Below are 16701 nucleotides of genomic sequence, written 5' to 3'. Positions count from 1 at the left end.
CATCCCAGGGCTGAAACGGTTTATTGGAGGGCATTTCCCCCGCCCCCTTCCGCTCAGCCACATACATTTTGGGTTCCTTCCTTGGTGCCGATCTTGCCCCTGAGAAGCCTACGGGCAGACCCGGGCTGCCCATTAAAGCAGCAGGGCCCTCCCAGGAGCAGAGGGAGGGGGGAGATGCTGGGGGGCAGTGGGGCTCAAAGGCACAGGGGGAGTGGAGGGCAGCGTGACCTCTTCCCTTGGGCCTGTGGCTGTCCCCCACCCAGCTGAAGTGGAAGCGGAGCGTGTCGGCGAGTTGCACGGAGCAGGGCCACCAGCCTCCACGGGGTGGGCAGTTTCAGCCACGACGAGGGGAGGGGGGGGGAGGAGGCAGCCATGCAGAGGGGCCTCCCTGCCCCCAAAGTCCTGGCGAGTGGGAGGAGAGCGGGCTGGGGCCTGGCCGTAACCTCTGGACCCCTGGCTGCCCTGTGGCGGCAGCTGCTGCAGCATCTCCTCCCTGCGCCTCCAGTCCAGGCTCTTCTCAGTGGCAGTTCAGGCAATTGGGGTGGCACCTCTCCCCCTCCACGTTGCACCGGCAGCCTCCAGTGGTGTCGCCAGGGCCCTGCAGGGAAGGGGGACAAGCACAGGCTGAGGAGGGAGAGCCCCTGGCCGGAGGCGCAGAGGCCTCAAGAGGGGCTGCAACTCCCTGGCCAAGCCCCGGCTGCTCTGTAGGCAGGCGGCCCCCAGTTCCGTCCCTGGCCGCAGCTCCAGAGAGGGCTGGGAAAGGCCCCCATCTGAAAGCTGCTGCCGGTCAGTGTTGACAGCACAGAGCAAGGGTCTGGCTCTGTTGGAGGGAGGGAGGGAGGGAGGGAGGGAGCTCTCCAGCTCCATCTGAGAGCCCTCGGCTGCCTGGGGAGGAGGCAGAGGGGGCTGTGGCCTCCCCACACTCACCCCAGGCCCCCAGCGTGGCCCTTTCGTCACCCAGCAGATCTCCGTCTGGCACACGGGGCACCGCAGCCAGTCACAGCCACCCTTCTTCTGCACCACGATGCGGCACACGGGGCAGTGCATGGCCTCCCCCAGCTGCACCAGGGTCTGGGGGTGGGGGGAGAAGAGAGACTGTCACTCCCCTCACGAGGCGCTCTTCGCACCCAGAGCAGGCACCTCTCTCCTGGAGCCCCCCCCCTCCCCCCCCCACATATCTGTCGACCCACTGAAAGGGCACTGAATGACCCTCTGCACCAGGCCTGCAATGCATACTAGCAGCTGGTGGGGGGGGGGAGAGGAGGAGCCAACACAAAGCCCGGGGGGGGGTGTTGCCAGCCCCAAGGGCAGGGCGCTGCTGCCGCCACCACCACCTCCCTGCCCCTCACCTTGAGCATGTTGCTGGTTTCCCGGGCGGCAGCATCGTTGTGAGCCTCCAACTGCAGTTTGTCCTGGTACTGCTTGCAGTTCATCCCTTCGTGGATGGCCTGGGGGGGGGGAAGGGGGAGGGCGCTCAGTCCCTCTGGGTTGCCCCCCTCCTGCTGCTGGGGCCCGTCTCCTGGACGTGCAGGCAGGCCCCCAGGCCCCTCCTCTGGCCTGCTCTATGCTCTGTGGAGTGAAGGCCTCCCCTCAGACTGCAGGGAGCCAGGAGACACCCCCCCCTCCTCCCTGAAGCTTTACTCCCTGGCTGATCTTGGGCAAAACTGACCTTGCCCCCTGCAGCCTCAGGTGGGAGGATCTGCTCTGCCACCCGCCCCGGCACCCTCACTGCCAAGCGCAACCCCATGCCCCCCCCCACCGCCCGCCTGCCTGTAGGCTGCAAATGCTGGGGCCACATGCCTGGCATCCACAGCTGCCCGATGGGGCTGGGCACAAGGTAAGAGGAGAAAGGGCAGGGCCCTGGCACGTCCTCCAAGGGGGCAGAGATCCGCCTCGGCTTGAGAGGAGCCGGCTAGCAGAAGCAGCTGCTGAACGTGGGAAGGCAAAATGGGCAGAGGCCACTTCCGAGCGGAGGAGGCCGGCCGCTGGCCCTCTGTCAGCAAAGATGCCTGCAGCGCCCGCCCGCAAGCAACGCATGCTGCTCGGCTCAGGCCTCCCAAGCCAGGACCCACCGCAGGGGGGGAAGGCTCTTCCCAGCACTCAGAGGAGGAGGAGGAGGAGGGTGCTCTCCTGGGGGAGAGGCTTCCCGAGGGCCCGCCGTGCCGGCTTACCTTGCAGACGAGGCAGTTGAGCGCCCGACAGATCGGACAGCGGAACTCATTGACGTCATCCTCGTAGATGCACCAGCCCAGGCAGTCGGCCGTCTGGCAGTGGTAGCTGTTCTGGGCCCGGCTCTCGGCCACTGCCAGCCGCCGCTCGAGGAAGCGCTCGTACTCTTCCTGCGACACCAGCTGCAGAGAGGGAGGAGCAGACTCAGAGCCCCAAGCTGGGAGCCCAGGGCAGGGGCTGGCCTGGGCCACTGGCCTCCTCAGCACGGCCCTGCTGCGTGATGAAGATTCCTGTGGACACTCTGGAGCTGACCTGCTCTGTGTCGGCCCGCGAGAAAAGGCGCTGCTTCACGGTCCTCACTGCTGCAGCAGCAGCAGTTTGCCAAGGACTCCGTTCTCAGCCCTCGTGGCCACATGGAGCTCATGGGGAGGGACAGCCAGACTCACCGCCCGGACCTCCCGATCTTGGAGTTGGCTGCTGCAGGCATAGGAGTCGTCCCGGAAGGGACAGGCCACCTGAGGCTCCTCACTGCAGTTGATCACCTGGCGCAGGCAGTCCCTGGGAGAGAAAGGCCAGGCGGGTCAGGCCACCCCTGGAGGGACAAAGTCCTTCTGCCACCGCCGCCCCCCCCCCCAAAAAGCAGTGGGTGCAGATTACCTGCAGAAGCTGTGCAGACACTCCCGGAGCAAGACCCCCTCGCCCGGGCCCACGGCCAAGTAGCAAATGCGGCACTCCATGTTCTCCTGGTTGGGCACCAGGGCCTCTTCGTCCAGCCGGCGCAGCTGCTGGAAATTCTGCCGCCGCTCCTGCTCCAGCGCCTGGGTGGGAGGAGAGAAGGCAGGCGGCTTCCTCAGCAAGCATTTATGTATGCCAGGGAACTGAGTTAGACACACTGCCCTTCATCCCAAGACCCCAGGGCAGCGAACAAGGAGTCAAAAACAAGCAATTGTGAAATCTCAGTGAAAATATCCTCAGAGCAAAAGAGAGAGCTGCAACCACTCCAAAGGTGAGTCAGGGCAAGAGCCTGGAAAGAAAGAGCAGCCTTCACCCTCCTCTGACGGACTGGGAGAGAGGGAGCCACGTGGCTCTCCATTGTGAGTGAGCTCCACTGCCTGGGGGCAGTCACTGAGAAGGCCCTGTCCCTGCATACGCAACGAGCCAGCTTCAGCCAGTGTTGGCATGCAGAGCAGGTCCACCCTCAGATGGGCTGCCTGGGAGAATAGGCTGGCTCCAGCTCCAACCAGGACAATCCAGCCACAGACCCTCCCCAGCTCTCCAATAAGAGACTGAGCCCTAGAACAAGCCTACAAAAGCATACATTGTGCTAGTGACCCCCAGGTCAGCCAGATCACGACCTGGCTGAGCAATGGGAAGCAGGGAAGGTGCTGGCACTTGCTTGGATGCCTCTCCCACCCCCGGGCAGGCAGAGTCTTCCAAATGCGACCACACCATACATTTGTACTCTCTCTCTCTCTCTACATAGATAGATATAACTTGTCCCTAAAACCCCTCATAACATAATAATCAGTTTTATTTCCAAGCCCCTGCTTAGTCACACCTAGCATGGAATTTGCCATACCCTGAGCTGACCTTTTCAACAAGCGCCCCATCCTAGGCTCTCACCTGGTCACTCACCAGCAGCTCAGACCCCACCAGAGTATATGTGAAGTGGGGGGGGGGGTTGCACTTGCCGTGAACCATGGCTGCCATCTTGTTGCCCACCCAACCAGTTTGAAGAGATTCTCTTGGAACGCCCCACAATCTGTTTTGGATTTCACTACCCTAAATAGTTTTTAGTGTCATTGATTTTTTTGTCCGCCTCTCCACTTACCGATTCCTAGGTCATGTATGAAGAATTTTTAAAACACTGGTCCTCCCACTACAGAGCCCTGCAGGATGCCACCTCTTGCTTCCCTCCTTTGTCCTACCCTGTTTCCTGCCCAGTGACCAGTCCATTAATGGGCCTATCCACCATTGCCTTTCCTGCTAAATTTACTCTTTGATGAGAGACCTTGTCAAAAGCGTTTTGAAAGTCCAAGTCTATGATGTCAAGTGGATCATCTTTGTCCTCCAGCTTGAGAAGGCAGGTGAAGCAAGACCTACCTTTGCCGACACCATGTTGATTCTCCTCCAGCAAGGCCTGTTAATCCAGATGCTTCATACACATATCTTTAAATGTGCTTTCCCTCCATTTACCCACAACTGGCCTGTACTTTCCTGAATCCCCTTTCCCGGGTCCCATTTTGAAAACTGGCCTACACGGATGTTACACTACCAGTCATCTGGAACAGAGTGATTTCAAGGGAAAGTTATATATTTTTCCTAGAAGATCAATCTCATATAAATTCTTTAAGAACTCAGGTGGATGATGATATCCGGCCCCAGTGATTTGTTATTAGTCAAAATGGCTTAGAATATCTTCTCTTGTCAGCTGTGTTCCCTGTAACCAGGATTCCCAGATGTTGACTACAGCACCCATAATCCCCAGCTACAAAGGCCTTTGGGTGGGGATTATGGGAGTTGCAGTCAACATCATCTGAGAATCCCTGTTACAGGGACTTGGAAAATAATATTCCTTGTTTGTTTTCAGGAAGAACCTCAAGCCAGAATTAATCAGAATTAATCTTTAATAATTTTAAAAACTTTTAATTTTTATTCTATTGTTTCTATTATCATGTATTTTAATTTGTGGCTTTTGAATATTTTAAATTTTGTACACCGCCTAGAGATGTACATATCAGGTGGTACAGAAAAAAGATTGATAGATTTTTTTTTTTAAATTATCCTTCACCTACAATGGAGGAGAATAATTCAAAATCAAACTGGAGAATATTCTTTCCCAGCTGGCGATTGTCATTTCTACTTGACTCAGTTCTTCAGTCTCCCTCCCTGAGAAACTCCATTCAGGTGTGGGTATATATGCTCCACCTTTTCTGCACTGAAGACAGATGCAAAGAATTCATTCAGCTTTGCTGCAATCTGCATATTATCTTTAAGGGTCCCTTCTGTGCCCTAGCCATCTTACGGTCCAAACACCTCCCTAGCAAGTTTCCTGCTTCTATTGTATTTAAAACAGGGTTTTAAAAAAAAAAATTCTCAGTGGTCTTAGCCATTTATTCCTCAAGTACTTTGGTGTCCCTAGTTGTCACCTTTGATTTCCTTGGCTAGAGTCTGTGTTCCTTCCTGTCCTTTTCATTTGGGCAGGACTTCCGTTTTCTGAAGGAAGTCGTCTTCCCTTTTTATAGCTTCCTTGACTCTGCTCATGAGCCATATTGGCTAAGTCCTCCGGGACTTAGTGGTCCCTTTCCTTCTTTTTGTGTTGTAGCGTCATGTGCTCTGGAATGATTGGAGTCTCCTGTTCTTCCCTTTCAGCTTCCTTTCCTTCAAATCCTTTTTGGAGGTTTTCTCTTCTGAAGTCCAAAGTGTCAGATGTTGGAATTGCTTGGTGATTCTCCAATTGCATATATTGCTGAATTTGATCACACTCTGGTAACTGTTCCCTACGAGTTCCACAACGCTGACATCTTGCACCAGGTCCTCAGCATCACTCAGGATTAAGTCCAGGGTCACTTTCTCCCTGGTTGGTTTCATGACCAACTGTTCTGAGGCAAAATCATTTAGCACATCTTGAAATGTGGCCTCTTCCATTTCCTGACAGTGAATTTATCTTGTCTATGGGAAGGTAACAGAAGTTACAACTCTGGCTCTCTTCGATGCCTCCCTGATTTCTTTCTCCAACTCCAGATGTTGGTGCTATCTCAATCTTCCATCAGCCCTTTTCCTGGTTCTTCTCTGTCCCCTTCTGGGTTATCTGAAACAGTTACACCCTCACACCTTAAGGGATGTTGTTTCCTGAACTGGATGCTGTCCAGTTCCTGTCAGCTTTCCCCCTAGAGAAAATTTAAAAGCTGCTCTGCAACCTTTCTTATTCTAAGTGCCAGCTGTCTGGGTCCATCTCTGTTCAAGTGGAGCCTGTTCCTTTTGTACCAGCTTTGTCTTGACTCAAAATGTTCCCCACTGCCTAACAAATTGAGACCTCTCCTGCCAACACCACCATCTCATCCACACATTGAGACCCTATAGCTCTGCCTGTCTCACTGGTGCTGCACTTGGAAGTTATTATATTTCTGTAAATGCTAGCTTTATCTGATACATTTATATACTGCCAATAACAAAACCTCTCAAGACTGTTTACAATCAAATACTGGGGGCCCTGGGCTTCAATATGCTACCTGGCAACCTAAATTTGGTTTCCAGGACCTCCCAACTCTCTTTCCCAGTGTCACTGCTGCTGACATGCTCCACAACGGCCGACTCCTCCCTAGCACTGCATAACAGTGTTATCTAGAAGCTGTGTGGTGTCCACAACCTTCACACCAGGCAGGCAAGTCACCGTGCGTTCCACACATGCATCACAGACCCATCTCTCTAAGCCCCTCTCAAGGGAATCGCCCCCACTCACTGGAGTATCCAGGTTCATCATCCAAGGAATTGGCCTCCTCCACATGAGCGTCTTCCTTTTCTTCAGAATGATGTCCTCCTCATTCTCCATGACCGCCAAGGGGCTGTCCCTTGTGTCCCTCCCTGGGGGTCTCATCCACAGACCCCTCCCCCTGCTTTGCTGAGCTTCTCCAGCCCAGCGATCTTGTTTCCTGAGAGCCAGCGGTTCAATGCACCACTGAGCACACAGCGGCAGCTCCTCAGACATGCAGCAGTGCACCATGCATCCAGCAGCACCCACTCCCCTTCTGGCAGAGCAAGAGCAGGGAGTGGAGGCACCCGGGACCTCCTTGAGGAGATGCACAGGCACCGGGAAGCTTAGTGGGGTGAGGAGCAAATACTGCCCTGGTGGCTCTTCACCAAGGGCCAAAAGGCTCACTTGCAGACCTTTTACAATTGTGTCTGATTTCAGTCCTGTCCTCTACTTTAATCAGTTTTAATTAGCATACACAATTCATCAACCAACAAGGATTCCGCTCCAGTGGTGTCAGGCTAGACCTCCTGCCTGCCAAGCAGATACTCTTCTGCCCATGCAGTGCGATGGCCCCATCCCTCCAGTGCCAGGGAAGGAAGAGTCCCAATCCTGCTCTGGCCCTCCTCCCTTGAAGTCTCCTCTCCAGGGAGCTTCTCACAGCTGAATCTTCTGATTCCTGCAAGACTCTCGGGCTCAGAAAGCGGCCATCCCTTCAGTGTCCAGGTTTGGAGGTTTTCTGTTCAAGCAGCTGTAATTTCAGGCTTCAGGACTGCGGGGGGGGGGGAGCTCCTCCCACTGTAGGGAGGCCAAGCGCAATGCTGCTTGCCAAATCTCTCCTCTGAGCACGGAGGGGGAGGGGGGCACTCCTGGATTCTCTCCCTCCACTGGAGGAGAGCATGGGGTAGTAGTGGGCCTCCTCCGTCCCTGTTGGAAGGTTCTGCAGCTGGCTTCCTCTCCCCTTCCAAGGCACCACACGGAGCTGGGCTGCTCTCCCCGGAGCTGCTGGGCCCGAGAGCGATCAGCAGACATGCAGGCCAACTCCTATCCCAGGTAGGGCTTGAGAGTTCAGGGCCAAATTTCTCAGACAGGGTCACGCAGCTGGCTGCAGCAGCAACAGCAGCTTCTCACCAGATGGAAGGGCCTGCGTGGGAGCACAAGGCCTCCCCAGAGACCTCCAACACGGCTTCGGCTCTGGGTGCCGGCACAGACCGCCTCCTGCCATAGACTTCAAGGGCTTGGCAGGGGGAGGAGACGCTCCAAGCCCCACCTCTGCTAGAGGCACAGCTGGTGGAGGGTCGGTGTTGACTGCCACTCCCAGAATCCCCAGCTGCCATGGCTCGTGCTTGGGGAGTCCCAGTCAAGAACCTCTGGGAATCCCTGTGAGAGGGAGCCCGGCAGGGGGTTGGCCTTGGGGCAGGGGGTGCTCCGTCCCCAGGAGCCGGTCAGGCACCCAGTGCTGCTTCCTTCTGCTGACTGTGGCGATCCAGCATTCACTGGGCTTTTGGTTTCATTTTGTGCTGCCGCTTTTGACATTGCCTTGAGTGTGTGATGTTTCCACTGTTTCATGGATTCTTGATTAATTTTATGTATCGCACTTTGGATACACTGAGCGGGGAAGGGATTCACCAAGCTAACAGAGTCAGTGGATGTCACACACGAGCACACAGAGACTTCCGGAGCTGGCTCCCTGCCCCATGAAGGAGGCTGCACAGTGACAAGAGGAGGGGCTCTCTGGCCCAGGAATGGTTTAATCAAAGGAGGAACTTGCTCTCCCATTCACTTCCAAACTTCAAGTATACAAACATTTTCCAAACATCAACCCGTTTCAAAATGGCACCTGAAACATCATTTGCAGAAAAACCACCTATTCAGTGCAGGGACAGGAGGCAGCTTGCTTCCCAGCATGCACTGCTCCCTGCTGCCACAACCGCCGCCGCCGTACTGGGGCATGAATCAATTAATTCTGGTGCAGAGCTGAGCCAGCACCCCTCCCTCCCAGAACCGCAACTTCTCCTGCGAACGGAGAAACAACTGAGGGGTGGAGGTGGGCAAGCCGCTCTCTTGCAAAGGGCTCCGAAGGAAGAGGCACCTGAGGGGCTGCCCGTTGCTGCTGCCGCCGCTTCCGTAAGAAGTGGAAGAGGCCGAAGGGGGCCACAAGCTCAGCACCCTGGCCGCTTCCACCACCGGCTTCTCGTGCCAAGGGGATCCAGCAAGAGCTGCCCTGCCCAGCAGCTCAAAGGCAACATGCGGGAGGTAGCAGGGGGACTCCCCACCCCCAGTCGGCCCCACTGCCAGAGCCAAGCAGGCCACAAGGACAGCTGCCTCCTGGAGGCCAGCGCAACTGCCCCAAACTCCCCAAGGATGGGCCACTCTGGAGCCGGAAGAGATGGGCCACCCTATGGATGGGGCAGGGGCTGGATGGCGGGGGGGAGGGAGGGAAGGCACGGGAGGCATTTCAGAGGGCCGGAAGGGCAGGCGCTGTGGCAGGCCCAGCCCAACCCGGGGGCTTGGTAAGGTATCGCGGCAGGCCACGCCAAGGGCCACCGGGTGGAAAGAGCTGGGCAGCCCAAGACGCCTCCTTCCGGCGAGGCGTCTTCACAGCCAGCAAGAAACCGCCAACTCGAGCTTGCAGCAGAGCTGCGGCTTCACTGGGCACCTTCGGCAGCAGCTCCCTCCCTTTGCCCAGGACCCCAAACCCTCCTGCCCAGCTGGGCTGCCAGGTGTGCTTTAGGAGGGGGGAGCAGCAGCGCCGCCCAGGGAGAAGTCTCCTTCCTGCAGGCGGGCAGAGAGGGGAGGGGACTCCGGGTTGCGCAAGGCGCGGTGTGACCCACAGAAGGCAGCCTGCCCCTCGATGGAGCAGTCCCGGCAGGCAGCGGTCTGCGTGGCTGCAGCAGGAGGTGGGCAGAGCACACGTGCCCAGGGCCAGGAGCCAGCCCTCCAGAGCCTCCCTGTGCTGCTGCAGGCCCCCTGGCTGAGAGAACACTGAGGCTGGAGCCCAGCCCACCAAAGCTGGCGGGCCCATGAGCTGCTCAGGCCCAGCAACCAACAGACACTCGGGACTGCTGGGTCGCAGAGGGGCGGCCCCCCCGGTCTCTGCCTGGCTCAGCTCCCCGGCCGCTGGCACCCAAGGGGGTGCAAAGCCCCACCACAGAGGGGCCGGAGTGCTGGGGGGGGGCTCTGAGCGACAGCTACAAGAACTCCGTGGAGAGGTGGATGAAGTCATCCAGGGAGCCGAGGCTGTGGGCACTGGGCAGGGCGGGACTGTCTTCTCTCCTTCCCTTTTCCTGCCACAAGAGAAAAAAGACAGAGGAGAAGAGAGTCACCGGGTGCCAGGGCTGGCCGGCCGGCCGCCAGCTGCCTCTGCCAAGCCGGCCACTTGGAGCTCCTGGCCACGTGAAGACAGCAGCCCCCAGCCAACGCCCAGCACCTCCGGGCCTGCTCAGGGGGCACAGCCACTGAGCTCCGCTCCCTGCCAACAGCGGCCCCCTCTGGCCTGAGCTGGGCATCTCCTGGGCAAGGCAAGCCGAGGCCTGTCCTGCTCTCCTAAAGAGATCTCCTCAAAGGCTGCCAACGCTGCAGCGGGAGGCAAAGCAAGGAAGCCCCAGACCAAGCCACTCTGAGTGTCCTTCCTGCCATTTCTGCCCTGCTCCCTAGCCAAGCCCAGCACATCGCAATACACCCAAGAAAACACAGGACTCCAGAGGTCACCGTTCAAACAGTCAGCAAGCAAAAGGCCAGTCTCAAATGCAGACCAGCAAACAGCAAAGGCCGCCTTGCAGAGAGAGCTGGGCTGGGGGGAGCTTTTGGCCAGCCTCCTGAACACCGGCCGGGGGCAGGCCACTGCAGGGAGGGCGTTCCGCTGAGAAGGGGCACGGCAGAGAAGGCCCTGCCTCGGGCAGCCACACGCAGCCCTCCAGCCGGCGGGGGGCTTTCCCAAGAGAGCCGGGCAGGCACAGGCAGGAGCCCCCCACTCACCTGCTGATACTGCAAGATGCCCTCCTTCTCCTGCTGCATCCGCAGCAGCTCCACGTCGTCTGGCCTGTAGCCCCCGGGAACCACGTAACTGGCCGGCCGGCCGGTGCTGCACATCTCGCAGCCGGGCCGGGTGGGCTTGTTGATGAACGTGCACGTCGGACATGCCCAGCCAGCCTGCGGGAAGGAGGAGGAGAGGAGAAGCAGCCGACACTGCCGACGGGGCCATGCCTGGGAGGGCGCCTGCCTGGCTGGCGTGCAGGAGGCCAGGCCCCCTCCCAGGCGGCAGGGCCGGGGGAACCCTGGGGAGCCGCTTGCTGCCAGTCAGGGCAGAGCCAGGCGGACTCGGGCCAAGGCAGTCTCCTGCGCTCCGGAGCCACGGCTGTCGCGTGCAGAGCTGGCAGCTCGGTCAAAGGAGGGGGGGCTGAGCCCCCGCCAGTTGCCCCAGAGCAGCCCCTCCCTCTCCCCCCGTTCATTCGAGAGGCCCCCCCCAGGCACAGGCCCCCCACAGGAGGCACCCAGAGCCCCTCCTGCAAAGCTGTGGCGGGGCAGGCAGCCATGAGGCGGAGCTGCTGCTGCTGGGCCCAGAAGGAAGCCGGCGGGGGGGGGGGTCCATACCTGCACTGGGGACGGGGGGGCAGCCGAGGTGGTGGCTGGGGCTCGGGCCAGGCTGGAGGGGAGGAGGGTGCTGAGCTGCACAGAGCCCAGGAAGTGGCTGATCTCCCCGATATTCAGCTTCCTGGTGGGATCTTTCAGACCTCCTAGCAAGGGAGACACGGAGGGGAAGCGTTGGCTCCTCCCAGGGAGGCTGAAGAGTGGCCGGTAGCCCACTGGGTGCCCTTGGCTAGTGGTGGCCAACCCCTCCAGTCTCCAGCCCACCCACCTTTCTTGGGCAGAGGGTTGGGCAAGGTGCTGTATTTGCGGCGGGCATCGGAGCCGTCCGCCAGCGGTGAGGGAGGCGGCTGCAGCAGCACCCAGTCCTTGTCCTCCTTGTACCGCTGCTCCGAGAGGTGCGCCCCCTTGGCGGAGAGCAGGTAGAGGAAGGCCACGTCTCCATCCTTCCGGATGCCATAAGAGCCAACGGTCCGGTCATCCACACCCAGGCACTGCCCGATGATCCAGCGCTGGACGCTGGGATGGAACCCGTAATCCTGAAAGACCTGGGGGGGGGGCCGCAGGAGGGAGAGCTGAGGGCAGTTCCAGGCAGCTGTCCTTGGAGGCTTAGGCGGGGCGGGGGGCGGCAACCCCTCCCCATCCCAGCAAAGCTGTGCCTTGGTTACCTGCTGCTTGAGCGTGGCAATGGTGGTGTGGGTGTGAACCCGGATGGTGATGCCGGCTGAGCACATGGCGTCTTCCACGCCCACCTTCATGCTGAAAGAAAGGACAGCAGCCGCACCCTGGTCACTGGGGGGGGGAGGAGGAGGGGGGGGCAGAAGCCACACCACAAACTGGACCTACCCCAAACACAAGGCTGGACCTGCCCAACAAGAGGAGAGCTGGAGCAAGCATGAACCCTCCCCTCTGCTAAGCAGCATCTGTCCTGGCTTACATCGGGAGGGGTGACTACATGTGATGGGGCTGTAACTTGGGGGCAGAGCACCTGCTTGCATGCAGAAGGTCCCAGGTTCCCTCCCTGGCAGCATCTCCAGGTGGGGCTGAGCGAGACTCCTGCCTGAAACCTTGGAGAGCCGCTGCCAGTCAGTGTAGACAAAAATCAGCTAGATGGACCAAGGGTCTGACTCAGTAGGAGGCAGCTCCTCCCGGTGTCCCTGACAGCCTCCCAAGGGACCGCCCAATCCGCTCCACGCGCACCTGATCTCGCTCGAGGGGTAGCAGGACTCCTTCAGCAAGATGCGCAGAGCAGCCTGCTGCCGAGCCAGCGTGGTGGCGCACCGCACGGCCTCCTCCTCGTCCCCGAGCTCGATCGCTGCAGAAAGACGGAGCGCCAGGTCCTCTACGGAGAGAGGGGAGCCACACAGGCCTGCATGAGCAGCCAGCACCAGCGTCGCCGTCCCGTCCCTCTGGGCGAGTTAAGCCCAAGCCTCCCTGCTCACCGAGGTCTGCGGCCGGCAGTTTTGTGGGGAGGCAGCCCCTTGGCGACTGGGCTGGTGGCTGCTGCGGAACAAGTGCTCTCTGTAGCAGGCCTCAGACTTGGAAGCGGGCGCCCTGACAGGCCAGGCCGGACATCATGCAGAGCCACAGGGAACACCGGCCCCTAGCCTTGGGAGCAGGGGCCCCTCTTCCCCTTCCCATGTGCTACTTCCAATTCCAGTTCAACACAAAGCAAGGTCAGTCATGATGGCCCAAGTGACCCCTCTTGGTTAGTTCTGGCTGCTGGGTGTCAGAACCCAGACTTCCGGGTCAAAACTGCATTTAACCAGGATACATAACCAAAACCAGATCCCAGGAAGTCCGCGTACTGACAACCAGCTCCACAGGGCTTCGCAATCCTCTTTAACCAGGACTGTCATGACTGCGAGAACTTAGCCTCTCGCAAACTCTCCTAACAGAAACCTAGATACGAAACCTACTTCAAATCTTGGGTTCGGACCTCAACTAATTTTTGGAAAGTTGGTTAGACTAAACCAAGCACAGATGGTTCAAACATCACAACTAAGCTTGGTTTGTTTCTAATCCAAACTGAAGGTAGAATTTCTCAGCGGCTCATGCAGGCAGGGAAGCATCTGGAATGTCGCTCATGAGGCTCAGGAACGTTGCGTAGAACCAAGCTGTAGCCACAGCTCTGTGTGGCATCTGAACCAGCCCGATGTATGTTTATTCTAAGGGTTTATTGTATTTCACTTTAACTGGTCTTCCTCACGGTGAGAGTTTTGCACTGAAAAGGAAGTAATAAATTCTCCAAACAAACTGCCTCCTTCCCAATCATAGAGCAGTTAAGAAGAGTCGCAATGTGGCCAACACAACCAGCCTCCCCCACCTTGTACAATGCCCTGTCACCGTCTGAAACGCGAGTTGTGTGGCAGCACATTCCACAGGGAAGCTGATGCAGAATATCCTTGCTTGCTTAGTAGCAGGCAGGAGAGTCCCGGCAGTGGCTGAACTCAAGATGCCCCATGCACAGCGCTCACTCCCAACAACACCCCACAAAGCCCAGCCATCCTGCCGATGCCCCATGTGGCAAAGACAACTAGCTGCCTACCCTGGTGCAGGTGGAAGGGCATTTTGGAGAAGCGGATGTTGCCTCTCCTGGTGGCAGCCAATGGGGCAAAATGGATGGACTTGCTAACTCACGCCACGAAGCAACAGCAGTGGCTCTATTTCCCACACACTGGCAGAACTTCCCAGAATGCTGCATCTGGACACTTAATGCCCTGCACACAGAGCAACTTTTCTAGAGCAGCTGGCTGAGCTTCCGTGTCCACAGCAGTCTGCCAGTCTGAGACTCAGGGAGAGCCAGGAGCCAGTCGCTTGGCAGCGAGAGGGCCCTCCTCCCCATCCCAGGCAGCCACCAACCTTTCCTAGCCAGCTCAGACAGCAGAGGGCTCTCGAGTTCCGACACCAGCAGCGAGTTCACAGCAGCCGCAGGATGGCGAGGAGGAGGATGTCCTCTGAGCACGTTGTGGCCCTCGGGAGCTGGAGGAGAGACAAGAGTTGCAAGGAGGGGGACTCTGGCATGAGACCGAACAGCTGGCAGGCACAGCCACTTCAGATCCCTCATGCAATGGGGCACAAGAAATGGGTGGGCCTCAAAATGTCAACAGAAGAACTAGTCCGAAGATGCAGAATGTAGTTTCCCTGAGGAAGTTTGTGGGGGGTAAAGGAGGCGTCTCCCCACTGTATGTCACATCAGGCGACGAGTGATCCTGGACCCTCAATCTTCTTGGAAAGGCTTAGCTCAGCTAACAGCCAGCTGCTTCACATCTGGCAGGACTCCCTTGAGAACATACAAATCTGACAGGACTGTAACTGCTGATGTTTAATGATGGGTATGCCCAATGAGGAAGAGGAGGTAGCTTTTCATGTCAAACACAAGTGTACTTGCTTTGATGGCAGATGATGTTCATGGACCTGTCCTGCCAGATGTGGGCACTGCTGATTCCTAGCCAGCATGTCTCTGCACTGACACACCTGCCTTGCACAGCTAGAAAAGTGATACATGCCATGGGCTACATTGGCCCAACTCAGCTTCTTACCTGCTAGAAACATGCCCAAGTTTAAGAGTGGAAGCAGTCTTGGGGATTGAGGAGGTTTGGCCACTTTCTAGGTGTGCAGTCTGAACGATCGCCACCTCTAATGCCTCTCACTCTCCAGCCCACATCAACCAAGGCAACAGACTCTTGTTGGCCTGGCCTACTCTAGCTGCCCCACAGAACAAACCAATGGAATTGCACCTATAAGGGTCACAGAAAGCCAGCCTTCTCTTGGTCCCAAGGCCACAAAGCGGACCCTCCGCATGCTTTATAAATGCCTCGAGGGCAGCAACTGACCTTTCTGCACCTCCTGGAGGGAGCTACTAACAACCATCCACCACTTTTTTGCCTCGTGCTCATCCTCAAAGTGAAACACCGTGGGGTCATCCGGGCGGGCCAAGACCTTCAGCTCATGGCAGGTGGGAGTCTTCACTTCGTAGGAAATATCTTTTAGGCTGTACTCAACAAGGCTCTGGAGACAGGAGGAAGTCATTATTCAGTCATTTAACATCTTTCTATACCACCCCAAACTTGCATCTTTGGGTGGTTTACAACCATTTAAGCATTAAAAACATTAATATTAAAGTCATTAAAAACCCAACATTAAAAAGTATTAAAACTTTAAGCCTGGATGAACAAAGTCAACCAGGTCGACCTATTCTAACTAAGGAGTCTTTCATCCAACTGCATCCTCAAAACCCCCAGAAGCTCTGTAAAAATCAAAGAATCAAGTCCATTTGCCAGGTCAAATCCCACATCCTCCCTTGCCAGTGCTGTGATTCCCATAACTGAAGAAATCAAGTCCCAAGGAAAACAGGGTCACACCAGCAAAGCTTCTGCTGCCTTTTGAGGAGGGACCCTCTTCCTAGCACATCACTTGCAGAAGCAAACAGAACCCACACATCCTTTCCTGTCCTCTCTGTCCTACCGGCCTACAGTATCTCAAGATAACACAGCCTGCTTAGAGGAAAATGAAAGACAAATGGGAGCTGATGGGGGTGGGCGGGGGGGTGAGTATAAGTGGCACAGCAGGCCCTATCTACTCCACTGGGCTGGGGCAGCAAGACCAAGCTGCTGCCCGCTCCCGTGAACCCCATAAACAGGACCACACTTGGACTAAACCAGTGCCTGAGATGGGCCCAGGGCTGCTGCTTGATCCAAGCAGCCTGTTCATGGGTCAAAGACAAAATTGTTCAGAAGTGCTGAGAGGACAGGCTTGCTGCTGGTACAACCTCTGCTTAAATACTAGCCCAGGGTGCCCAGGCGGTGGGACTCCAGATGCACTGCTGAACTACAACTCCCATCATCCCCAGCCAAATTGTGGCTGGGGGTGATGTAGTTCCGCAGCACCTGGAGCACCACCGGCTGGGCACTCCCTTCTCTACGATCTGGATCAGGCCACCGATGTCGACGGGGAGGCTCCCCACCCCTCTCAGGCGCCCGGTCGACTGGCGGCCCCAGGGCGGGGAGGCCGCAAGGAGGGCCAGGGCCGGTTGGGGTCAGGGCCGGCCCTCACCGGTTCGGGTCCGGAGTCCGGCCCGCCCCTCAAGCCCAGCCGGAAGCAGCGCTCAGAGCCGGGCGCCGCGCTAAGCTGGAGCCGCAGGAGGCGCTGCCCTTCTCGGCCCGACGACGACGAGGAGGGCCGCGGCACCCAGGCCCGCGCGCTGGCCACCACCCGCTCCCGCTGCTGCCGCCGCCCCCCCGGAGAGGCCGGCGCCGGACCCGAGCCCGGCACCGCGGCCGCCATCGCCGCCGCCGGAACCGGAAGCAACGCCATAGCCCCCCCCTCCCGGGCAATTCCGCTTCCGCCATCCCGTCCTCTGTCCGTTTATTCCTCTTCTTCCCCCCCGGAACTCGAGGCTTCGCTTTGGGTTCCGGGCCGAGCGAGGAGGGGCCCCTGGGCGACCGGGGTGCTGGGTGCGGCGGGCCCGTGGA

At 58.1% G+C, this 16701-nt stretch overlaps 1 protein-coding gene across 1 annotated transcript; it reads right to left on the bottom strand.

Annotated features, from left to right (window-relative positions):
* Nucleotides 1-2: 2 nt before the first annotated feature.
* Nucleotides 3-16701, bottom strand: SHARPIN (SHANK associated RH domain interactor). The gene is made up of 14 exons (XM_053249139.1): nucleotides 16283-16701; nucleotides 15064-15238; nucleotides 14090-14209; nucleotides 12428-12569; nucleotides 11896-11986; nucleotides 11499-11775; nucleotides 11234-11376; nucleotides 10619-10792; nucleotides 2827-2987; nucleotides 2616-2727; nucleotides 2172-2351; nucleotides 1350-1448; nucleotides 928-1071; nucleotides 3-598 (listed from the first exon to the last, which is right to left on the bottom strand). Exons 1-14 carry the CDS (start codon nucleotides 16541-16543, stop codon nucleotides 518-520), a joined length of 2160 nt encoding a protein of 719 aa, XP_053105114.1. The 5' UTR covers nucleotides 16544-16701; the 3' UTR covers nucleotides 3-517.

The sequence above is a fragment of the Hemicordylus capensis genome, chromosome 4 (genome assembly GCF_027244095.1).
Source record: "Hemicordylus capensis ecotype Gifberg chromosome 4, rHemCap1.1.pri, whole genome shotgun sequence".
In the NCBI taxonomy this organism is placed as follows: Eukaryota; Metazoa; Chordata; class Lepidosauria; order Squamata; family Cordylidae; genus Hemicordylus; species Hemicordylus capensis.
This window is presented reverse-complemented; position numbering and strand designations above follow the sequence as displayed.

Coding starts and splice junctions, on each gene's coding strand:
- SHARPIN (XM_053249139.1), bottom strand. CDS start 16,543: ATGGCGTTGCTTCCGGTTCCGGCGGCGGCGATGGCGGCCGCGGTGCCG. Junction 1,449..2,171: donor TCAACTGCCTCGTCTGCAAG/GTAAGCCGGCAC, acceptor CCCCCCCCCCAG/GCCATCCACGAAGGGATGAA. Junction 1,072..1,349: donor AAACCAGCAACATGCTCAAG/GTGAGGGGCAGG, acceptor CCCCACCCCCAG/ACCCTGGTGCAGCTGGGGGA.